The sequence below is a fragment of the Schistocerca gregaria genome, chromosome 5, assembly GCF_023897955.1.
Source record: "Schistocerca gregaria isolate iqSchGreg1 chromosome 5, iqSchGreg1.2, whole genome shotgun sequence".
In the NCBI taxonomy this organism is placed as follows: domain Eukaryota; kingdom Metazoa; phylum Arthropoda; class Insecta; order Orthoptera; family Acrididae; genus Schistocerca; species Schistocerca gregaria.
In genome coordinates, this window is record NC_064924.1 from 49,359,563 (window position 1) to 49,386,418 (window position 26,856).

A 26,856-nucleotide genomic window follows, 5' to 3' on the forward strand; every position below is an offset into this window, starting at 1 on the left:
AGCGTAGTTGCAGTAAGGTATGTAAACGAACGACTGATGTGGATAGATTTGACAGTGTCTAGCAAGAAAATTAGGATTGTGTCAGTATATTTGCATTGTGAACGGACAGATCAAATAAGATGGATAGTTTTTATGAGGCACTCACTGATGTAGTTGTTAGAGTAAAGGACAAGGACAGTGTTCTGCTCATGGGTGATTTTAATGCCAGGATTGGAAATCGAACAGAAGGGTATGAGAAGGTTATCGGTAAATTTGGAGAGGATATGGAGGCCAACAGGAACGGGAAACAACTATTGGATTTCTCTGCCAGTATGGGCTTAGTAATCACAAACTCCTTTTTTAAACATAAGAACATTCACCGGTATACTTGGGAAGGCAGGGGAACCAGATCTGTCATTGACTATATAATAACAGATCAGGAATTCAAGAAGGCTGTGAGGGTCACACATGTATTCAGGGGATTCTTTGATGACACTGATCATAATTTAATCTGCAGTGAAATTGGGATTGTGAGGCTGAAAGTGCAGGAGGTCAGGTCCATATGTAGGAGGATAAGAGTGGAGAAACTTCAGGATAAGGAAATCAGGCACAATTACATAACAGTGATCTCAGAAAGGTACCAGTTAGTTGAATGTAGTCAATTACAGTCATTGGAAAAGGAATGGACAAGGTACAGGGACACAGTACTAGAAGTGGCTAAAGAATATCTTGCAACAGTAGTGTGTAAAAGTAGGATGAAGCAAACAGCTTGGTGGAATGACATAATCAAGGCAGCCTGTAAAAGGAAAAAGAAGGCATATCAAAAATGGCTACATACTAGAACTCAGGCAGACAGAGAAAGTTATGTTGAAGAAAGAAACAAAGCCAAACAGATAATTGCAGCATCCAAGAAGAAATCTTGGGAAGACTTTGGAAACAGGTTGGAGACTATGGGTCAAGCTGCTGGAAAACCATTCTGAAGTGTAATTAGCAGTCTTCGAAAGGGAGGTAAGAAGGAAATGACAAGTATTTTGGACAGGTCAGGAAAACTGCTGGTGAATCCTGTGGATGCCTTGGGCAGATGGAGGGAATATTTTGAAGAGTTGCTCAATGTAGGTGAAAATATGATCAGCAATGTTTCAGATTTCGAGTAGCATGGGATAGGAATGATGATGGAAACAGGACCACATTTGAGGTAGTGGAGAAAATGGTCAATAGATTGCAGTGCAATAAAGCAGTTGGGGTGGATGAAATTAAGTTGGAACTCATCAAATACAGTGGAACATCGGGTCTTAAATGGCTACACAGGATAACTGAAATGGCCTGGGAGTCGGGACAGGTTCCATCAGACTGGACAAAAGCAGTAATCACACCAATCTTTAAACATGGAAACAGAAAAGATTGTAACAACTACAGAGGTATCTCTTTAATCAGCGTTGTGGGTAAAATCTTCTCAGGTATTGTTGAAAGGAAAGTTTGAGTATTAGTTGAGGACCAACTGGATGAAAATCAGTGTGGGTTTAGGCCTCTTAGAGGTTGTCAGGACCACATCTTTAGCTTACGGCAAATAATGGAGAAGTGTTATGAGTGGAACAGGGAACTGTATCTATGCTTTATAGACCTAGAAAAGGCATATGACCGGGTTCCTAGGAGGAAGTTATTGTCTGTTCTACGAGATTATGGAATAGAAGGCAAACTTTTGCAAGCAATTTAAGGTCTTTACATGGATAGTCAAGCAGCAGTTAGAGTTGACAGTAAATTGAGTTCATGGTTCAGAGTAGTTTCAGGGGTAAGACAAGGCTGCAACCTATCTCCACTGTTGTTCATATTATTTATGGATCATATGTTGAAAACAATAGACTGGCTGGGAGAGATCAAGATATGTGAACACAAAATAAGCAGTCTTGCATATGCGGATGACTTAGTTGTGATGGCAGATTCGATTGAAAGTTTGCAAAGTAATATTTCAGAGCTAGATCAGAAATGTAAGGACTATGGTTTGAAGATTACCATCTCCAAAACGAAAGTAATGTCAGTGGGAAAGAAATATAAACGGATTGAGTGCCAAATAGGAGGAACAAAGTTAGAACAGGTCGACAGTTTCAAGTACTTAGGATGCATATTCTCACAGGATGGCAACATAGTGAAAGAACTGGAAGCAAGGTGTAGCAAAGCTAATGCAGTGAGCGCTCAGCTGCGATCTACTCTCTTCTGCAAGAAGGAAGTCAGTACCAAGACTAAGTTATCTGTGCACCGTTCAATCTTTCGACCAACTTTGTTGTATGGGAGCAAAAGCTGGGTGGATTAAGGTTACCTTATCAACAAGGTTGTGGTTACGGATATGAAAGTAGCTGGAATTATTGCAGGTACTAGTAGATGGGAACAATGGCAGGAGGGTGTCCACAATGAGGAAATCAAAGAAAAAACTGGGAATGAACTCTATAGATGTAGCAGTCAGGATGAACAGGCTTAGATGGTGGGGTCATGTTACACGCATGGAAGAAGCAAGGTTACCCAAGAGACTCATGTGTTCAGCATTAGAGGGTAGGAGGAATTGGGGCAGACCAAGGAGAAGGTACCTGGATTCGGTTAAGAATGATTTTGAAGTAATAGGTTTAACATCAGAAGAGGCACCAATGTTAGTACTGAATAGGGAATCATGAGGGATTTTATAAGGGGGCTATGCTCCAGACTGAACGCTGAAAGGCATAATCAGTCTTAAATGATGATGATGATGATTTATATTTAGTTGGAGTTCACTAAAATATATGTTGTCGAAGAAGCAGATGTGCAACAGATACAATCAACAATTAGTAATTGTATATTATTTTAAATTATTGCAGCTCTAAGCTACTTATACTCAATAAGATAGTCTAAAGGCATCTCAAATGTAAGTGAAACAAATTTGTACATTGTAGAGTTCCAATATTAATGTTTTCATAATAAGTTTGATATTTAAAAAATAAATAAATGAAGATGGTGGTGATACAGTAATGAAAGATTTAGTATGTCTTCCTTCCTCATGTTTACTCAGTGTCTGAAAGTTTACACATCAGCTGAATCATGAAACTTCAGAATAAAAGATTAAACATCTTGGTATCAATAAAACTCCTCTTACTAGTGAATCAGTAGTTTTTATATTTACACTGTACAGCAATACTGGTTCATAGTAATATTTCTTGATACCATATGATATTTAATTCAGAGTTAATATCACACAAACGCATTTCACTTGTTTCATATTAATGACCTCAGAAGTCTTTGAAGCATTTAAACCACAGAGAAGTGTTTATACATCAGTTTTTCACTCCTGGAGTAAAGGATGTGCATTAACACTTTCCTCTATGGTTTCACATTCACAACCTCATCCTCAGAATATCTCGAACCTGTAAACAAAAGAGAGGTATAAACATGAAGGGAAAGGGAAAACATTCTCATTTTTTTAAAGTTACTATAGAGTATTGTAAGGACAATTAATAAATGTTTGCAAATACTTTGGAAAGCATTATGTACTGTGTTTCAGATTAAGTGTTTAACTTACATTATTTTATTTCGATATGTTTTGTGACACACCTACATTAACATTTCACAATGTATTACTGCTGTGTGAAATTGTAATATGATTGTGTCACAAAACATATATACATATTTGCTGTTGAATCGTGGATGAACATCAGCAGAATATTGCAGATAACAAAATTTCCCAAAATTTCCCATAAATCTGTGCATTTGCATCTCTATTCTATGTACACAAAAGTACTGACACTATTTTAAATCTTAGAACCCTGATTGTACATGAACAGTTTCACTGTGTTGCCTCTTTGAGATGCAGATTTTTACCAGTCAAATATAAATATTTGTTCTTTCTAATCCAAAGGTAAATCTTATAGATCTAAATTCATTCATTTATTTCCATTTTACCATGAATGACAACCATGAGGAATATGGTATGTGCCAAGTTATACATAGCTAAGAGAAACAGCTGTTAGAAATTGCATTAATAATTAAATTTTGTTAAACGGATATTTACTATTAGTGTTTAATCAGACTACATTTGACAAAGGAAAGCCACTGCTCTGTAACTCTGTAAAAATCTTCTGCTTCCACAGTTATCTTAAAGAGGTGCTGTTTATCTCTTACATATCTACATGCAAAACTTGAAAGTTACCATAAAACAGCAGTTATCTACATATCATAGAAATAGTGGCCTGGTTTCAATTAGTGTACACCTTGTCTGATAGCTAACTGGAAATAAATCATTAATTGTAGATAACCAGATGATTTGTGAAAGATGTCCCTAATAAAGTAAGTTATAAATTTCCTTTCAATTATGCCAGGAGGTAGCTTGTTGAAAAACCTATACCAGAGTAAAGATCCCTACTCTGATCCAGTTAAAAGTCTACATGAACATTTTGGTGTTCTGTATTATGATTATTTACATAATAGCTTATCTCAAAACAATTTGTGTTATATGTTTTGGGAAGCGGGTGTCGGGATTCCAAAATCATTTGAAGTGCCTCTGTAATAATCTAACAGCTTGCTTTTGATGCTCTGATCCAGAAGAAATTTTCATAAGACAACTAGATCTAAAAGTATGCAAAATAAAGCTAATTATTTGCGATTTTCTAAGCATCTAAAAGGAATCAGCAACTAACAAATTAATTAAGATAATGATATCAGTACCTACTTCCCTAAAAGATATTTCCACCTATGTTAATATACTTTTTACTTCACTAATCTTTGCTGGTCTAAACAAAAATATTCCATGGAAATATCACTGTCCAATAGTATTCTGCACATGGTTATTACAGACAGATGACAGATGGAAATATCTATCATATTGTTCTCAGCTTTCACGTGTCAGTTGTCATCACTTTCTATTTGCACTCACAGCAATTGAATCTTGAGTAAGGCAGGCCATTGTCAAAAGTGTCTACATTTGATCTCTCAGGTTTTCTCAGCACAGTTTACTAATGGTGTGCTTCTCAGTGTTGTGTCAAGTTGTTTCCATTTTATACCAATATTTAGACAACAAACTCAGCCCTCGTCTGCAGGTTCTGCGAGTTTTGCTGTTATGTGCACTCGCTGTCTGAACTCCAACCAGGCTGCGAACTAATGCTAGTCTTGGGCCACTAATTACAGCTGAGTTCGACTCCCACTGTGCCCTTTGATGTTTTTGTTTTCCAGAGATTGCACTGATACTACATGAAATGGAAATTCTCTGTGTTTTCCAACTCTGGTGGATGTGATGGCCAGTGAGATCTCAATAAATTGAGTGTCAAACACTAAACCTTGTTTAAACTGAAACTACTGAAACATGTCAACCAGTGTATTTCACTCCCTTCAGCTGAGATAGAAGTATTCTCTGTAGTGTTAAAAACAATCTAGATCTTCAAAATCCAGGTGTGTATCACATTCCACGCAAATGTGGAATGTCTTTTATGAGGCAGACTACCAGAGCAGTTGAAGAGAGGAGCAAGGAACATCAGCGACGCACCCACCTTTAAACAACCAAGCAAATCAGCTGTTGCCAAGCATTACCATGAAAGTAATCATGATATAAAATACTATGAGGCCAGTATTGTGGTGCAAACACCAAGTTTCTGGGACAGTATAATTAAGGAATCTATAGAAATAAAGATGTCAGAAAACCTAATAAATAGGATGAAGGTTTCAATTTATACATGGCTTGGGGTCTGGTACTCAATTTATTAAGGTTTCACTGGCCATCATATACCAGAGCTGGAAAACAATCAGAGAATTTGCATTTCACAGAATATCAGTGCCTGCTCTGGAAGAAAAAGGGCATCAAATGGCAGAGTAGGTGTTCAGAGCCAAACCCGGCTATTAATAGCAGCACAAGACCAACAATAGTTCACAGTCTAGCAGAGCCCAGGCAATGAGTGCACATAACGACAAAACTTGCAGCACCTGAACAAGATGGTTGGTTTACTTGTTGAAATATTGTGCATAAGATAGAAACAGCAATTCGACAAACAACCAGAAGCACACCATTAATGTGTCTACATTCTCAGACTCTGAACTGTTATTACTTCCCTCCAGCAAGTGTACATAAAATTAGCTTTACCTCATGTTCCCTGCCTGCTCTGATTTCTTTAACTACAATCAAATATACACTTTAAAAACGTATCTACTAGCCTATATTTCAGCAGCTGATAAGTAAGGGCTCTTCTTTTTTCCATTTTATTTTAACATACACAGACACATTTTAATGGTCATTTAAAACACTCACAAAAAATGCATGCCAGTTTTTAGAATGTAAAAATTTGTTGATGTGTAGACTATAAGTATAAATGAATAAATGATATGAAACAATAAGGAGCTCTTCCATTCCACTTTTGAACGTTATCTGATTTCACAGATGTCAGCTATACATCCATCTTTATACATATTTTTATTTTTAGGTTTCCTGTTGTCTATCATCTCATCACCCTGTAAATCTCTGAAAGATTTTATAGAAGTTTTTTGTAGAATAGTAATTTATAAGTGTACTTAGAAATAGAATTGAAATTGCCGCATCAGCCATTTCATTGTTGGCAGTCATTACCTAAGAAATACACCTTACACTGAACTTACAGATTCAGTGGTTATCATCTCACTTACAATGCTTTACTAGAGGAATTAAAGAGCTCTATGGACTCAATTGGAATACTTCTGTTTTTTATTTTACAGATGATAACATATATTGATTTACAAAAATGTGTAAAACAATATATCAGACAATGGAAACTCCAGGTAGGAATATCAGCAGTGTAGGAAAAGATATATTGCTACTTACCATAAAGAACACACACACACACACACACACACACACACACCTCATGCACATACAACCACAAACTCCAACATATTGGCCAGAATGCCCCACATGTTAGTGTCTTTTAATTGTACCTGTCTGCAGATTTGTGTCTTCTTTACGGTAAGTGGCAAGCTATCTATTCCTGCATTATAAAACACTATAGGTACAACAAAATTAAAGATTTGCATTTACTCAGAATATAATTATATTGCATGCATAGTGTCAATTCAGTATAACATGCACTTCTGTAAAGAAATGGGTGATACTTACTTATGAATGTTCCATTAATTTACTACAGGAGGGTCTGGAATTCTTGGGAAGACATCACAATGTAATTTTTTTGGGCAACTGAAAGCCTCTGAAAATTCATCTGAGTTTGAAACCATGTTTTCAACCCTGTTGAATAAAAAACAGCTCTTAATACAGAGTTTTATTTTATTTACATTTATTACATGTGATTTTAAGCTTTCCCGGAATATGGTATTTTAAAATGTTCTCGGGTATTCAGCAGGGTGACATAGTCTGAACAGTCCAATATTTCAACAAGCTGACTTGCCATCTTGGGCCCCCTGACGACCAATTTGCCACATTATAAACCCAGCCCTCCTCTCCCACAGTCTCCATATCCACATCCCATGTCCTGTGATGGCAGCACAGAGGCTCTTTTCCTGGTAGTGCCCCCCCCCCCCCCCCTGCACCCCGTCCCAACACCTCCAACTTGCCTGTTGAGGCACCCACAGGTACCCCACAGCCTGAGCTTGACAGTGGGAGAGATAGAGTATATAAGACATTGCCCACAGTGGAACATATGAGTAAATCAGTCATCACAAGGCAATAAGTCTGATTGCTGAAATACCACTCTATTTGGATGATGCTACCCCAATCAACACCAATAACATTTCAAAATCAAGTAATTATATTTCATGAAGTAGTTTGGAACATATGTAACAAATAATACAATGCATAATTATAAGATTTAAAAATCATGAACGGAAGATAAATACAGGGTGTTTCAAAAAAGACCGGTATATTTGAAACGGCAATACAAACTAAATGAGCAGCGATAGAAATACACCATTTGTTGCAATATGCTTGGCACAACAGTACATTTTCAGGCAGACAAACTTTCGAAATTACAGTAGTTACAATTGTCAACAACAGATGGCGTTGCAGTTTGGGAAACTCTATACTATGATATTTTCCACATATCCACCATGCGTAGCAATAATATGGCGTAGTCTCTGAATGAAATTACCCGAAACCTTTGACAACGTGTCTGGCAGAATGGCTTCACATGCAGATGAGATGTACTGCTTCAGCTGTTCAATTGTTTCTGGATTCTGGCGGTACACCTGGTCTTTCAAGTGTCCCCACAGAAAGAAGTCACAGGGGTTCATGTCTGGCGAATAGGGAGGCCAATCCACGCCGCCTCCTGTATGTTTCGGATAGCCCAAAGCAATCACACGATCATCGAAATATTCATTCAGGAAATTAAAGACGTCGGCCGTGCGATGTGGCTGGGCACCATCTTGCACAAACCACGAGGTGTTCGCAGTATCGTCTAAGGCAGTTTGTACCGCTACAAATTCACAAAGAATGTCCAGATAGCGTGATGCAGTAATCGTTTCGGATCTGAAAAATGGGCCAATGATTCCTTTGGAAGAAATGGTGGCCCAGACCAGTACTTTTTGAGGATGCAGGGATGATGGGACTGCAACATGGGGCTTTTCGGTTCCCCATATGTGCCAGTTCTGTTTATTGACAAAGCCGTCCAGGTAAAAATAAGCTTCATCAGTAAACCAAATGCTGCCCACATGCATATCGCCGTCATCAATCCTGTGCACTATATCGTTAGCAAATGTCTCTCGTGCAGCAATGGTAGCGGCGCTGAGGGGTTGCCGCGTTTGAATTTTGTATGGATAGAGGTGTAAACTCTGACGCATGAGACGATACGTGGATGTTGGCGTCATTTGGACCGCAGCTGCAACACCGCAAACGGAAACCCGAGGCCGCTGTTGGATCACCTGCTGCACTAGCTGCGCGTTGCCCTCTGTGGTTGCCGTACGCAGTCGCCCTACCTTTCCAGCACGTTCATCCGTCACGTTCCCAGTCCATTGAAATTTTTCAAACAGATCCTTTATTGTATCGCTTTTCGGTCCTTTGGTTACATTAAACCTCCGTTGAAAACTTCGTCTTGTTGCAACAACACTGTGTTCTAGGCAGTGGAATTCCAACACCAGAAAAATCCTCTGTTCTAAGGAATAAACCATATTGTCCACAGCACACTTGCACATTGTGAACAGCACACGCTTACAGCAGAAAGACGATGTACAGAATGGTGCATCCACAGACTGCATTGTCTTCTATATCTTTCACATCACTTGCAGCGCCATCTGTTGTTGAAAATTGTAACTACTGTAATTACGAAAGTTTGTCCGCCTGAAAATGTACTGTTGTCCCAAGCATATTGCAACAAATGGTGTATTTCTATCACTGCTCGTTTAGTTTTTATTGCCGTTTCAAATATACTGGTCATTTTTGAAACACCCTGTACATGCATGGATGGTATCTGTTCCCTTGGACATGTCCGAAACAAAAGACACTGTGCAGAATCCACAGCTGTGATACAAGTACATTAAAGGTGGAAGGGGCAAAAACGGCCTCCCCTTCCCATGAATCATGGACATTGCTGAAGTGGGGTAGCCTGAGTTCCTCAGTAACACAGATAGTCATACCATAAGTGCAACCACAATGGAAGAGTATCTGCGGAGAGGCCAGACTAACCTGTGGTTCCTGAAGAGCAACAGCAGCCTGTCAGGATTAATGACCAAGTGGTGTGATAGTGTAAATGGCTGAAAGCATGGCGAAAGTACAGCCATTATTTTTCTCATGGGTATGCAGCTCCTCTGTATAGCTAAATGATGATAACAACCCCTTGGGTAAAGTATTCTAGAAGTAAAATACTCCTCCATTTTTTGCTCTGGGCAGGGACTATTCAGGAGTGCATCTTCATCCAGGAGTAGGGGAGAGGGGGATAGGTAGGTAGGTAGGTAGGTAGGTAGAGAGAGAGAGAGAGAGAGAGAGAGAGAGAGAGAGAGAGAGAACTGGTGTTCTACAGGTCAGGTCATGGAATGTTAGACCCCTTAATTGAGTAGGTAGGCTAGAGATTTTAAAAAAGAAAATGGATATGTTGAATTTAGAAACAGTGGGAATTAACAAAGCTGATCAGCTGAGTACAGGGTTACTAATACAAAATCAAATAGGGTAATGTAGGAGCAGGTCTAACAGTGACTAAGAAAATAGGGATGGAGATAAGCTACTGTGAATAGCATAGTGAATGCTTTATTATAGTGAAGACAGAAATGGAGGCAACACCTATCACAGTAGTTGAAGTTTATACAACTACTAGCTCTACAGATGATGAAAAGATTGAAAGATTGTGGAATGAAAACTTATTCAGATAATTATTGGATCCAAAAATTTTATTGTAAAGGGAGTACTAGAATTTCATAGTACAAAAAGGAAGTGGTAAAAACAGTAGAAAATGGAGTGGGAGAAAGGTAATAAAAGAAGAAGCTACCCAGTAGAATTCTGGTAACAATTGATTTAAGAATCATGTAAGAAGGTTGTATATGTGGAAGAAATATGGACACAACAGAAGGTTTCAAATTGATTATGTAACAGTATCGTACAATTTCTGAGAAAAGGTTTTAAGCTATGAGATATTTCCAGGGTATGATGTGAACTGTGACCACAATTTCTTTGTTATGATTTGTAAGTCAAAACTAAAGAAATTGCAAAAAAGTTAGGAATTTCACAAGACAGGATAGGGATAAGTTGAAAGGACAAGGAGCATTAAGCAACATTTAACTGAAACAGGGGAAGGGAATACACTAGAAGACAAATGGCGAACTTTGAGAGATGATACAGTGATGGCAGCAGAGGATAAACTAGGTAAAAAGACAAGGCCTAGTAGAAATCCTTGGGTAACAAAGGGGTTACTGAATTTAACTGATGAAAGGAGAAAATATAAAAAAGTAGGAAATAAAAATTCCAAGACTTACCAAGCGGGAAAACGCCGGCAGACAGACACAAGAACAGAACACACAAACACACACACAGAATTACTAGCTTTCGCAACCGATGGTTGCTTCTTCAGGAAGGAGAGGGAAAGACGAAAGGATGTGGGTTTTAAGGGAGAGGGTAAGGAGTCATTCCAATCCCGGGAGCGGAAAGACTTCCCTTAGGGGGAAAAAAAGGACAGGTGTACACTCGCGCACACACACACATGCACACATATCCATCCGCACATACACAGACACAAGCAGACTTCCCATGTGGAAGTTTCTTTCTATTTTATTAAAGTAGGAAATAAGGCACATGAAAGGGAATACAGGCACCTGAAAAATGAGACTGGCAGAAGTGCAAAGTGGCTATGCAAGAATGGCTACAAGACATATCCATTGTTGTTTCATTGTTTTGTTTTTGGGTGCAAAAGTAACTGGGGTCATACAAGCCCAAGTCAATACTACAGGACACGAAGACAGAAGAGTTAAAAACTGACTACACATCAATCCTAGTTGACATAAGAGAAGACAGCTAAAAACAGAGACATAGAGAAAGGGATATAAAATACACCATGGAGAAACAGAGATCCAGAACTAAAAATTAAATAGCCTATGCTATATTGCTATGACAGGTAGAAAGTAAAACATGCTCGAAAGCCCATGCATTGTTCACTGAAACAGCTGATAACTCAGACAGCAAACCCAAGTGAGAACATAAACAGTTAAAAAATGGGCATTCCATCAGGAAATGGTGGACAGTTAAAACTTGGGCACAATGTTCACAAAATGGTGAGGGAGCACCACTTAACAAATGGCAATGGCTAAAAAGGCAGTGCCTTATACACAACCTAGTTAAAATGACCTCCTTCCTGTGGGAGGGACAAGAGGAGGTCTTCCAAGCTGCTGGGAGAGGCTTAATAATTTGGAGCTTATTTCCATGAAAGGAGGACCAATGGCAATGCTTAAGTGACACCACCTCATGATAGCCAGCAACACAGAGATCATCAGAGAGAATATAGGAACCAGTGGGCTGAGGTACTGCAGTCTCGGCAGCAGTGTGAGCAGCCTTGTTTCCTGGCAGACCAACATGGCCAGGACCACACATAAAAATCACAGTGGCTCCATTAAGAGTGAGCAAGTGACAGTTTTCCTGGACACATTGCACTTAATGTTGGTATAGTGGGCAGTGTACAGTGTACAGTGCACAAAGATTTGAAGGGTGCTAAGAGAGTCTGAGCAGAGGACACAATTGAAAAGCCTATGGCACTGGATGTTCTACATGGTTGGATGCTGAGCAGTGTGCCAGAAGCCAATACCAAAAAAAATCGGTGTCAATGATAAAGGCACATCCAATGCCATGGTCAGTCTGAGAGCCATCAGTGTACACCATAGTACTATCACGAAGTACCGTGCGAAGGTCGTGGAACTGAAGGTGATAGAGCAAAGCTGTAGTAATGTCCATAGGAAGAAAATGAAGGCTGAGGTGAACACAGGCTGCCACACAAAGCCAAGATGGTAAAAGGTGCAAGTAGTGTGAAGTTAAGGTACCGGATCAAGTGCTGAAAGTAGACTCCAGGAGGCAACAGAGAAGAGGGATGCACCCCACACTGGCAATTAGAGGAGTCATTGAAGGGATGGCCATGCATGACAGACAAAAGGCATGCATACCTGCTGAGGAGAAAGTCACGGTGGTAGGACAGTGGTAGTTCAGCAGCTTTGGCATACAGACACTCGACCAGGCTAGTGTGAATGGCACCATTGGCCAAATGGAGGCCACGATGGTGGATAGTGTTGAGATGGTGTATGAGGGATTGTGAAAGGCACCATTGGCCAAATGGAGGCCACGATGGTGGATAGTGTTGAGATGGTGTAAGAGGGATGGACATGCAGACAGATAAACAAAGCACCCATAGTTTAGTTTCAAATAGACATGGGACTGGTACAAATGGAGGAGGGTGGTTCAATCTGTACCCCAGGAAGTACCATTGAGGACACATAGGACACTGAAGACTGCATACAGCACGCTGCCAGGTAAGACGCATGGGAGGACCAAGAGAGTTTCCTGTCAAGCATGAGCCCCAGGTATTTCATAGTTTCAATAATTGGAAGAGAAACAGGACCAAGATATAAAGATAGTGGGAGAAATCAATTGCACTGCCAGAAATTCATACAAACGGTTTTGTCAGAGGAAAGATGAAAGCCATTGTCAATGCTCCATGAGTAAAGATGATTGCAGCATTGCTAAAGATACCACTCAATGAGACAGGTCTGTGGAGAACTGCAATAGATGGCAAAAATCATCAATGAAAAGTGAGCCGGAGATGCCTGATGGAAGACAGGGCATTATAGGGTTAATGGCAATAGCAAAGAGGATGACATTCAGGACTGAACACTGAGGCACACCATTTTCCTGGATAAATATGTCTGACAAAGCAGACCCCAAAAGCATCTTGAAAACTCAGTGTTTTCAAAATTTCTGAAGGAATTGGGTCAGGTGGCCTTGGAAGCCCCACGTGTAGAGAGTACAGAAGATACCAGTTCTCAGGCAGGCATCATAGGCCTTCTCCAAATTGAAAAACACAGTCACAGTCTGGGATTTCCACAGAAAAACATTCATGACATGGGTGGACAAAGTGACAAAGTGTTCCACTTCAGAATGGTACGCTAAAAATCCACTGTGCAGTGGTTAGTAATTTGCAAGACTCAAGCCACCATACCAGCTGGGCATAAATCATATGTTCCATCAGCTTGCAAACAAAGCTTGTGAGAGATATGGGGCAGTAGCTAGAAGGAAGGTGTTTGTCCTTACCGGGCTTAGGTGTGGGTGTGACAGTAGCTTCATGCCAGCATCCAGGAAACATGCCCTCTGCCCAGGTGTGGTTGTCTCTATTAAGTAGAAAGTGCTTGCCTGCAAGAGAAAGATGCTGAAAAATTTGAATTTGGACAGTGTCTGGCCCTGGGATGGATGGCCAGGATGAACTGAGAGTATGATCAAGCTCCCTCATAGTAAAGGCGGAATTGTAGCACTCACGATTCTGAGAAGAGAAGGGTATCACCTGAGTGTCCTCTGCTCATTTCCAATGGAAAAAGGCAGGGTGATAGTGGCAAGAGCTCAAAATTTCAGCAAAATGGTGGCCCAAGGTGTTGGAGATAGCAATAGGGTCCACAATGACATCATCTGCTTGTGTCAATCCAGAAATCGGGGAATGGATCTTGGTGCTGGAGAACTACTTGAGGTTGGCCCACATAACAGAGGAAGCGGTGGAACTGTTAAAAGAACTAGTGAATGAAATCCAGCTAGCTTTTTTGCTATCCCAAAGAATGCACTGACAGTGTGGATGCATCTGTTTATAATAATGCAGTCTTCCATCATACGATGATGGTTAAGGGACTAGGACACGGTGTGGTAAAGAGGAAGTGCAAGGAATGGAATATTCTGCAGTGATAAGGATAATGTTTGTAAGATATTCCACCTGATAATCACAACTGGGGAAATCTTGCTCTTTGAAGGTTGGCAGGGAGGAGTAAAGCCGCCAGTCAGTCTTAGTAAGCTGCCATTTGCGTGTGCATGCAGGTGGGGTATGAGTCAGCAAATGGATAGCACATGGGAAATGGTTGCTCAAGTAGGTGTCAGAAAGAATGGACCACTGGAGATGATGGGCAAGCTGGGCAATGCAGAAGGATAGGCCCAAATGGGAATAGGTGTGCGAGGAGCCGGAAAGGAATGTGGGTGCTCCTATGTTAAGGCAGACGAGGTTAAGTTGATTAAGATCAGCTAAGAGGGCACCTCTCTGACAGGTTCTGGAAGAACACCGAAGGGTATGATGTGCATTAAAGTTACCAAGTAGCAGAAATGAGTGAGGTAGTACCCAATAAGTTGGAGGAAGTCTGCCCTGGTGACATCAAATGACAGAGGGATATAAATGGTACAAAGGGAAAAGGTCAGGTGAGGAAGGGAAAGATGAACTGCAACAGCATGAAGATGGGTAGTCAGGGAGATGGGTTGACTATGAACATCATCCTGTATGAGCAGCATGACTCCCCTGTGAGACGGAATGCTCACCTAAGGGGCAAGGTCAAAATGAATTGGTAAGTAATGTGGAAGCCCAAAGTGGTCTTTAGGGCGAAATTTTGTTTCCTGAGTGCAGAGTACAAGGGGATGCTGAGATCCTAAAAGCAGATGTAAATCTTCTTTGTGGGATTGAAGGCCATGAATATTCCATTGGAGGAGAGTGATGATGAGGAAAATACGAAGGCGTGTCACATTGGCGGCTGCCGAGTCCCAGCCTGCGAAAACTCGCTGCTACAGGGCATAGAGGCACGAGGATCCTGCTCCATGAGGTCCACAGATGCATCGGGTTTCTTGTGCTGTTGGTTTGTGGAGTTCTACACAGAAAAATGGTTGGTGGTGCACACCAGTGACATGAAGGCTGGCCAGATGAAGGCACCACACAGTGACACTGTCTAAGAGGATCTTCAAGTCACCGAAGGAGAAGACCATTTGCATTTGTTGAGTTTCCTTGAGCCTTTCTGGTTAGCAGAGGAAGACTCAGGTGTTGGCTGGCTGGAGGGATGTAACACAGCTGGAAAAGGGGACACCAATGCTACCTTGACACTGGGCAATTTCACAACCTCAATGCTGAATTTGAGGTTGCATGTCTGTGTAGCCATGTCCTCCATGGAGCAAGATGTAGCAAGAACAGGATTATAAGTGCCAGATGGTAGAACTCAGGGTTTGTGACTAGCCAAGAACTTGTGAGAAACTGGATAAGTCACTTTTTCCTTTACCCAGAACTCCTGGACAGCCCGTTCGTCAAGATACATGGAACAATCTCAAAAGATGGCAGCATGGCCGCCATTGCAGTTGATACAGTGGGCAGAAGGAGGCAAACAATCACCCCACCTCAGGTTACACATTTGACTGGCTGTTGACAAGACGTTCTAGAGTGGTTGAAATGAAGACACTGGTAGCAGTGCATCGGGTTTGGAATGTACGGTCGGACTGTGATAATTTCATAGCCTGCTTTGATCTTGAACAGAAGAACCACTCTATTAAAGGTGAGGAAAATGGTTCCTGTGGGCACTAAGGAGGAATTTACGTTTTTCATCATTCAATGGATGGCAATGACACCCTGATGAGAGAGGTATGATTGAGTTTTGACCTTGGTTAGACTGTTGAGCAGCTTAGTGTAAATAACACCATGGGAAGAATTCAAAGCTATATGGGCCTCAACACGAACAGGATAGCCGTGGAGAAGTGAGGCGGCTTGTTGTGTTTGAGAATCAGAAGTACTCTCCAAAAGCAAAGTGCCATTCCATATACAAGAGCAAGATTCACAGGGCTGGCAATTGCATCAGCACCTTTCTGAACAATAAACAGATTTACTGTTGTGAAGGACTGACATTTTTCAGTATGTAAAACCGCGAGGAACAGTGGTACAGCTGGAAGGGTATTTGAATCATGAGCCTCATTCCTTTTATGTTTTGTAGATGTTGATTGTCAAGATGATTGGCTCACTGTGAGAAAATCCCCCCATGATTCCCAATGCCTCCGACGGTGCACTCCTTCCAAGTGGAGTCCCCCTACACAAGGGGGTGCACCCACCTTAGGTGATTGTTCACACCTCAGGTCATATCTCCTGAACACCTGACAGAGGGAGCAATTGGCAATTTGGGAAGGTAGCAGCTCAGACAGTTATCTTTCCCTGGGCCAGGCCTGTACCACGGAGTACAAGAGAACCCTGCCTGTCGATCCGGGGCTGGGAATTACGTGTTACCCAGTCACCTGTTACATGTCAGACACATGAACCAACTTTCAGGAGTGCTCAGGGAGCAAGAAGAAAAAGAGGAACCTCAAACACCAAAGTGGTGAAAGGATATCAGAAGGGAAACAAAGAAAGGAAAAGGAAAACAAAAAATAGTGGTGGGACTGTTCTTATGTCAGTGATGGATAATGTGGAGCATTCCCAGTAACAGCACAGGCATGTTCCCAAAGGGAGTAGAAGAGGATAGACATACAGACATACAGTACAGAAGGGAAAAGATGCTGCAGAAGCTGGGGCCCTGTGGTAGCCAAAGAGTGGCGAGCCCTCTGGGGGGTGGTGGTTCTATTGATGTACAAGTAGGGCATGTATAACTAGGAGAAGGATAGGCCCTTGGAGAAAAGAGAAGCAAATGTATGACTACCAAGAGCTCACATGCAAGCCAGTACTAAGCTAAGAAAGAAAAGCTGAAATGTGGAAGAAATATATAGAAGGGCTCCACAAGATAAATGAACTTTACAAGAGTTTTATAGAAAGGGACAAGAAAGTAGATGAAGATACAAAGAATTTAATTAAGAACTGAAAGATCCAAGTCCGAACAAAGCTCTTAGTGTAGAAACAGCCATGAAAAAACTATTTCAACTGTTGTACAAGATATATGAGACAGGTGAAATACCCTCAGAAATCAAGAAGGTAATAATTCTAATTTCAAAGAAATCAGGTGCTGCCATGTGTATTAGTGATCTATCAGTTTAGTAAGTCATGGATGAAAAATATTGGCACAAATAGTTATTTAAAGAAGAAAATGAAAAAAAAAAACTGGGAGAATCTGACATCTGGGAAAATCATTTTGGGTTCCAGTTAAATGTAGGAACACATGGGGCAATACTGGCTCTACAACTTATCTTATAGGAGAGGTTATATACAGCTCACACAGAAATCAGACTATAGTTATAAGAAGCAAAGGACATGAAAGGAAAGCAGTAGTTGAGAAAGGAGTGAGACATGGTTGTAGTTCATCTCTGAAGTTATTCAATCTGTAAATTGAGGAAGCATTACAAGAAACCCAAGAAAAATTTTGGGATGGAACTTAAATTCAGCAAGAAAAATAAAAACTTTGAGGTGTGTCAATGACATTGCAATTCTGTCAAAGACAGTGAAGGTCTTAGACAGCAATTAAAAGGATGGATATCGTCATGTAAATAGGTTACAGGATGAATATCAATAAAAATAAAACAATGATAACTGAATGTAATTGAATTAAATTGGCTGATGCTATGGGAATTATATTATGAAATGAAATACTAAACATAGTAGATGAGTTTTGTTGTTTGGACAGCAAAAGAACTAAATAACTCAAGATGGCCAAATTACAGAGGAAATAAAATGCAAAATGATTACAGCAAGGAAAGGAGTTTTGAAAAAGCGAGATTTATTAACATCTAATATAAATTTCAGTTCTAGGATTTTTAAGGTATTTGTCTGGAGTGTAACCTCATACAGAATTGAAACATGGAAGATAAGCAGACTAGAGAAGAAGAGAACAAACCGAATTGGGGAGAAAAAAACTTATGGCATAGATAGACTGAAAGCAGGCATCAGCTGACAGGACACATTCTGCAGCATCAATTAACTGTCAATTTTGTACTGAAGAGAAGTGTGGTGGGTAAAAATTGCATGGGCACAGATTGCAGTAGTTACTCAGAGATGAAGAGGACTGCACAGAATAGAGTAGTGTTGCGAGTTGTATCAAACCAGTCTTCAAACTAAAGACCACAACAACAACATGACAATGAACCAGAATTTTCTTTGGTGTATGAGCAAACATAAAATATTTTATATCTACATCTACACCAGGCTACCTGCTTTGGATCCCATGGGAGAGGGTATATCCCACTGTACTACCTATTAGGGTTCCTTCTTGTTCCATTTGTGTGTGAAACACACGAGGAATGACTGCTTGATTGCCCCTTTTCCACAATGAAGTTAGTCAAATCTTGTCTTCACAGTCCCTACAGAGGCTATTTGTAGGGAGCTTTAGTATATGCCTAGATTGTTCACTTGATATTGGTTCTTGAAACTTTTTAACTAAGCTTTCACAGGATAGTTTCATCTACCATCAAGCATTTGTCAGTTACGATTTTTCAGATTTTCTGTGATGCTGCATCATAGATGAAACAAACCTGTGACCATTCATGCAGCCTATCTTTGTATGTCCGTCATTATCCCCCATTAGTCTTTTTTGATATGGATCTGACAATGTTGGTCAATTTTGTCACATGAATGTTTTTGAGTACTTTCGCAGTATTTTACCGATGAACGGAAGTCTGCCATCTACTTTACTTATGACTGAGCTTGTGTGAGCATTCCATTAATATTTCTACAAATTGTTAAATCCAGGAATTTGCATGATTTGACTGATACTAATTGTGGCTCATTGATGTTGTAATTGTAAGATTTTTGAATTTTCTGAAAGGCATGATTTTACATTTCTTAACATTTAAAGCATATTGTTAATCTTTGCATCACTTTGAGATCATATCAAGATCTGGCTGAATATTTGTGTAGCTTTCTTTTAGATAGAACTTCATTATAAATAACTATCAAGTGCAAAAAGTCTGAGGTTACTACTGTTGGCCAGGTCATTTATGTACAACATGAACATCAAGGATCTGAACACACTTCCTTAGGGCATGCCTGAGGTTACTTCTCCATCTATTACTGAGTCTCCATTAAAGATAATATCATGTGTTGTCCCTAACAAGAAATCCTCAATGCAACCACAAATTCCATCTGATATCCTACATGTGCTTACTTTTGTATTATGTGATACTGAGTCAAATGCTTTTTGGAAGTGAAGAAATATTGCATTTTGCTGACTGCCTTGATTCATGGCTTGCAGGGTGTCATCCAAAATAGGTCCAGGTTGGGTTTTGGATGTTCAGTGTCCATCTCAGAATACGTGTTGATTGTTATGGAGGAGATTTGAATATGTTCTAAGATTCTACAACTGGAGTATGTCAAAGGTGCTGGATGTTAGTTTTGTAGATCACTTCTGCTTACTCTTCTTGTAGATTGGTATGATCTATGCTTTGTTTCAACTACAGTAGACAGTTCTTTCCTAGAGCTGCAACATAATACAGTTAAAAGAGGTGTTAATTTGGTTGCAAATTATTCATAGAACCTCATGGAGATTCCACTGAGCACCAATTTTTGGCAGATTCTGCTGTTCCTCGATGCTGTTGACATTAATGTCTCTATCACTCTTCTTTTCAGTGGTGTAAGAGCTATATTGGCACAGTACTTCTGAATTTCACTTTGTAAAGGTACATGTGAAAACAGAGTTCCTCAAATGTGTTTTCACTTTCCTAGCTTCATTTCAGTTCCTGTGTCCTCTTTGTGCATCTTGACACTAACTTTGTTGCCACTGAATCCCCTACATTTGGTGAGTATTTCTTTGCATCTGTGACTGAATCTGCTATGGTAGTAATTAAGGCTTCATCAAACATCTCTCTGTCTATTTCTTTACTTTACATCTATTGTTAGTAGTCACTGTTTCCTTAGAATTTTCTTTACAGGCACGGTATACCATGGAGGGTGCCACCCATCATGAACTGTTTCACTAGGTACATATCTATCCAGTGCTTAATCAACTATTTTTCTAAGCCCCCACTTGCTTCTGCTAAGAGAACTACTTAAAGTTCTTGAGACATGACACTTGTTGCCACTAGATCTGATGTAACAGAGCAGGAGCAATGGAATCTGAGGACAGCTTCCAGAAAAGAGTGAAATAGATGCCCACTCTGCACACTGAAAGGACATTAGGAAATGACCAAGGAACCATCTACAGAAATAAACATAATCTTGTCTCTTTCTCCCTTAAGTTTATTTTTTTTTATAAATATAAAGCAGAAAATTTAAATGGGTTATTCACCTGAAACTTTATTCCTTCACTTTAATATGTATCACATTCAAAGAAAGTATTCAAGTGGTAATTTAATAAAGCTACAAAATCAAATTTATAATATTTTTACCTGATTGCTGATGGCAGATGCACATCTTCAAAAATTTCTAGGAAGTGGTGATATATTTTTCTCTTTGAACACAGGTCCTAGAAAGACAAAAACAGAAAATTATTCAAACTAACTATACTCATTTTACAAAGGATAGATTACTATTCACCATATAGCAGAGACGCTGAGTTGTGCAACAAAAAGTAGACTCTGGCCTCTTGTTTGACAGTCTTTTGATCGTGTCTATATGCGACTCAGCACCTCAACTGTATGACAAGTAGCAGTCTATCCTCTTCATAATGTTATAATTATTCCATCCTGGATTTTCCATTGTTTGATGATATTCATTTGACGGTAGTTACAGACTAAAATTTTACCCCTCCGTAGTTTATGATCAGCATGTGTGACTGCCATATGAGTGGCACAGGTCTGATTCATGGTTCTACCAGGGATTATTCCTTGATGGGAGAAACGGAAGGGGTGCACTCACAATCAGCCTCATAATGTGAATTCAGGAGCTATTTAAGTGAGTTGTGATGGCACCAGTTTTGCTAACTCAACAACATCCAGAAGTGCAGTATAATGTCCTTCCATACCACTTAACACTACTGGCTGCTGTATGACAAAGTTGATGGTTGGACCCAATTGGTCTGGCTGTGGCCAAAATGGTAGTGCTCATCTTGTCATCCTAAGATTACAATATTATCATGACTAAAAATATCCTGAGCATTCCACAAAGTAGTGTGAAATTACTATAGGTTAAGAATGTGACTGATATTATATTAAATGTCTTAAAATGAAAAAGGCACTTTTTTTGACTAGTAAACAATGAAAGTTTAGTAGATACGGAGATTTTTATAAGTAAATAATAGAAAGTCACAATTTCTTATTAATCACTGACCAATTACAGTGGAACAGATTTAGTTATTAAATATAAAATTGATACAAGGACACTTTTACAAAAAGCTAATACAGACACTGTTTATTTCAAACAGTTCTGTTACCTTGTAAAATGCATGTTTCAATAACTAGTCGTAAATCTTAACTTTAAAAATATTATAGGGCAATGACCAAGCAGATTTTGGAAGTTTATTAAAACATTTAAACATACTATTTGAGCCGTGTATCAACTCATGCTACACCTTGTGTTTAGATTGCATTGGTTTTCCTTTTCTTCCCCTGATATGTTTGTTTGATATGTTGTGTGCTTGGTTGTCTTTTCCCTTTGCTATCGATATCTGCATTTTTGTTCCTGGGAAACTTCTATGGAGGAAGTGAGATCTTTGACCGGTTGTAACCTCAGGTGGTGGCGCAGAAGTAGGGGCATTGCGTGCAGAGAGTGTGGTGGACACGGGACGGCAGTGTGGCTCTCCAGCGCGAAGCAGGCATGGTCGGTTGTACAGAATCCCCCCACAAGTAGTTGCTGTTCATTTCACCTTGGTGGGATGTTAACAAGCTTCTTTAAATCCTCCGTTTCAACACTGGAGTTTAAAAGGAGACACGTAACATGAAGGAGCAGTCACTACCCATCAACATTGCAGAGAAGATGTGAACTCTGGTGACAGAGCATGCTGTCGCGTGACCGTGGTGTGTTGGGTACACTGGCAACACGTGCGTGGTCGCATGTGTGGATCCTTGCCATCAAAGGTCGTGTACTGCCTGTTCGAGCATAATTGCAAGTTAAGTTCATGGAAGGTTTAATCATTAAGTAATAATTAACCAAGTGATGTTTCCTCCTCCTCTCGTTACTGTCCGATGGGAGGTGTAGTTTTGGCAGTTTAATTGTTTCATTATTCTGTCATGGGTTATGAGTAAATTCATGCTTCTTGTTGGTTGATAATGTGGTTGCACATTCAGGACTGTGTGTTGTAATGTTTCCTTGCACAAGGTTAGGTCTAATTCTGTCAGCGAGTTAAGCCATTGTACAGCAAGTTTTTCGCTGGCTTAAAGTCCGTGCAGTGACCAGCCTTAGAGTGGCAATTGTGTTGATGGGTGTATTTAAATTGGTCAGTATTCTGTCTAGCCTGAGCATCCCTGAGTGGGTGATTTGTGGCCGCCTTACACAGGTCTGTCATATCTGTTATGTTCTAATAATATTCCAGGACACTTTTGTTTGAAAAAATTTTAATTCCTCCAAGTTTGTAAATTCCTTTTATTGCCATTAATCGTGTGTTTGCTGAGACCTGTTTAATTTCTTTAATGGCCGTGTTGGTAGCTTCACTACCTCACCGAACCTTACTAACAAAGTTCTGTATTTACTTTAGTAGCCTGTTTACTAATGTTCTTTAATTTTTTTTAAAATTGTTGTATTGCTATAAATTAATTTGATTGGCATTAGCATCATGTTTTAAAAGGTAGCTTATTGCTGTACTGCTAGCTTCTGTGTTTTTAAAAATTTATTTTTAAAACTTTTGTATTGCTATAAATTACTTGATTGCCATTAGCGGCATGTTTTAATAGGTTGTTTATTGCTGTACTGCTAGCTTCTGTGTTTCTTTTTTTAATTTTTGTTAACTATTTTATTGCTATAAATTACTTGATTGCCGTTAGTGGCATGTTTAAAAGGCTTTTTATTGACGTATTGCTAGTTTCTGTAAGATACGAATAAAAGATTTGTGAAAATCTCAACTCGACAGTGAACTACTAGAAATTTGGCCCTGTTTTCCAACTTGTGGTGTGGCTTGTAGTAACCATAACCACGGTGTGTGTCACTGTTTTTTATGAGGTATCAGTCTTTAACAGCTTGTGTCTCAGTATAGTGAAGTCTAGTTTACCTCTAGTGTTGTGAAGCTGTATGTTCTTTATCATGTCTGTCACTTACGTTACTCTTGGCATAAAGCATTGCTGTATAGATGTATAGACCTATACATTTATAACACCAGAATCTTCAGCTTGATAAAAAGGGAATGGTAGTGTTCTTTTACTAGTATTCTGATTAGGTTTTCTTTTTTTTCTGTAATTGGACTTATATGATGGGAATGCCCCCATAAGTATGCCACAGGAAGGGCAGACTGGAAAAGGGCAAAGCATGTCATCTTCTGATACTCATTGGAGACTGTATCTGTCAGTTTCCACATGAGATAGGACACCTGAGCTATTCTCTTGCACACATAGCTAATATCTTTCAGCTAGTTTAATTTGGAATTAATGTGAAAGCCTGAAAGTTTTGCTGGTTTACTACATTGATGAAACAAATCACAACACCAAAAAACTAATTAATGTAGAGTAATGAAATTTTAGGAACACATTTGTCTCTGTAACATTTTTAAGTAATTAATATTGCAAGATCATTGATTAATGTAAGTATGAGATAAACCATTACAAATGTGAAATGCTGTTCATTAATAATCACTGTAACTGCCAGAATGTTGAATGCAAGCATGAAAACATCCATGCATCGTGTTGTACAGGTGCTGGATGTCAGTTTTTGGAAGGCCTTTTGCACTTGGTCAGTCAATACAGGAACAGTTAATGCTGGTTGTGGATGATGCCCAATGGTGTCACATATGTGTTCGATCAGAGACAGACCTGGTGTTCAAGCAGCCCAAGGCAACATTTTGACACTCTGTAGAGCATGTTGGTTTACAACAGCAGTATGTGGGTGAGTGTTATCCTGTTGGAAAACACCCACTGGAATGCTGTTCATTAACAGCAGCACAATAGGTTAAATTGCCAGACTGACACACAAATTTGCAGCCAGGATGCATGGGATAACCACAAGATCATTCCTGCTATCATACAAAATTGCTCTCCACATAACTCCAGATGTAGGTCCAGTGTGTTTTGTATGCAGATAGGTTGGTTGCAGGTTCTCAACTGGCCTCTTTTTAACCAACACATGGCCATCACTGGCACCAGAGCAGAACCTGATTTCATCAGAAAACACTATAGTCCTCCACCCTGCTCCCCAATGATCTCTTATTTGACACCATTGAAGACATAAATGGCAGTAGTTTTGGTCAGTGGAACGTGTACTATAGGGCATCTGGCTCGGAGCTGTCCTTCAGGTAACTGATTTGTAGCAGTTTGTTGTGCCATTGTGGTGCCAAATGCACCTCAGATTGCGGATACAGTACAATGTGCCACAGGCATACACCAAACACATTGGTCTTTCTTCTCGGTAGTGCCATGTGGCCATCCAAATCCCAGTCTTCTTGCAATCTTAAATTCTCACAACCACCGCTGCCAGTAATTGTGCACAGTGGCTACATTCCTGCCAAGTCTTTCTGCAATATTACAAAAGGAATGTCCTGCTTCTCGTAGCCTTGTTCAAACCCATAAGATGCTGATAATAGTGTCTTTGTCACCTTAAAGACATTCTTGACTAACATCAGTTCACCATGTCCAATCTCAAAGATAACTAATGCTCATGACCATTACAGAATGTGTTTAAACCAAACCTGACTGTCATTGTCATACTGGCACTACTAGGCCACTCTTATGTGACTAGCATGAAATTTGAGCAGACATCGTCTTTCAGCTGTAGTAGAAACATGCCTGTCAACTTTCTCACACAACTCCTCCTTGGTGCTGCTATTTTTTTCCATCAGTGTATTTATATTTTAATTAATTCCACAATCATTTCCTACAGTTTATCATAATTTCAGATGAGTTCATTACAAGAACAATCAGTTTATTGCTATTTCTAAATTTTCATTCATTGTTTGACTCAATTCTATGGTTTCATGGTGTATATTAAACAGTACCATGTCTTCTACAAAAAATACTCCTGAATTAGCGTTTTGCACAGGAATTTAAATCATTAACTGTAATTATGAAAAGAAATGGAGCAAGGCTTGAGCCCTATGGTATACCAGTTTGAAATATCACTTGTTTACAGCTAAAGATAGGTTGTGTACACCACCCTATTCCAGTTTGCAAGTAGGACATTAAAGGATATACAGTCAAAGACTTCACTGATATCACTAACTACAATAGATACCAAATCCTTATTTTCAAATGCAGTTAGCACCTGGGTGGCAACTTCATTGACAATAGTAGAAGTAGAAGTAGTAGTAGTACTTTTACTGTGTTAGAACCCAGTAGTCTGAGGGAGAGGATATAACCCTTTTTGGAACAGTTTAATATCTGGTTGTACAATAGAGACTCAACACAGAAGAAAACTGACCAACAGAAACAGGTTGATAGTTTATAGTGAAGGTAACAACTGAATGTAAACAATTAATTCAGTTATTTGTTAGAAAATAGACAGTTAATGTTATGTATTGGTTAAATTATTCATTCATTCATTTCAGTGAAGTCAGTCTATGGGAGTAACCAAATAAAGTACTTGATTCAGTGGGTTGCAGTTTGATTTATTGGTTGGTCTATTCATTCATTTGAGTGAAATAAGTTTTTGGAAGTGAACAAATGACTAAATTATTCATTCTTTACTTTCAAATGAAACCAGTCTGTAGTTTGGGGGGAATGCTGAGGAAGCAGCAGCACATGCATGTGCGTGCCTATTGTGTACTCTTTCCCAGAAAAGGATTTGTACAACGCTAGCAGAGTTTTCATTCTTTTTCTGTGCATGTCAACAACTCAACAATACTACTATTCAGTGAGTTGTTTCCTTTACTCATAAATTATTTACATTCTACCTGCACTTACAAAATATTGTTTAGGATTGTAATTTTAGCTGGATAAAACTTGTTACATATCCCTCTAGGTATATATAGCTACTCATAGAAATACCATTTTAGTGTTTTAGTATTCTATATTAGTGTATAAATTCTTGTAAAAATAACATAAATATCTAAAATACCTCCTGTAAGAAGAGCACACAGTTTCCAAATGTACACCAATAATTGAATAAATCATAATTTACACTGAATTGCCAAGGATACTGGTATAGGCATGTGTATTCAAATACAGAGATGTGTAAATAGGCAGAATTAGGTGCTGTGGTCAGCAATGCCTATATAAGACAAGTGTCTGTGCATTTGTTAGATTTGTTACTGCTGCTACAATAGTATGTTATCAAGAGTTAAGTGAGTCTGAATGTGGTATTATAGCCAACACATGAGGAATTGAACACGGCATCTCCAAGGCAGCAATGAAATGGGGATTTTCCCATACAACCATTTCACGAATGTACCGTGAATATCAGGAATCCAGTAAAACATCAAATCTCCAACATTGCTGCAATCAGGAAAAGATCCTGCAAGAATGGGACCAACAATGACGGAAGAGAATCATTCATCATGACTGAAGTG

General features: G+C 39.4%; 1 protein-coding gene across 1 annotated transcript in view; it reads right to left on the minus strand.

Moving 5' to 3' along the window:
- Positions 1-3,097: 3,097 nt before the first annotated feature.
- Positions 3,098-26,856, minus strand: part of LOC126272391 (uncharacterized) — a 288,157-nt gene continuing 264,398 nt past the window's right edge. Inside the window, exons 16-18 of the mRNA XM_049975214.1 lie at positions 20,663-20,739; positions 7,070-7,195; positions 3,098-3,365 (exon numbers count right to left, since the gene is read on the minus strand). Of these exons, the coding sequence (XP_049831171.1) occupies positions 7,084-7,195; positions 20,663-20,739 (189 nt within the window). The 3' untranslated portion in view covers positions 3,098-3,365; positions 7,070-7,083. The remainder of the gene's footprint in view (positions 3,366-7,069; positions 7,196-20,662; positions 20,740-26,856) is intronic.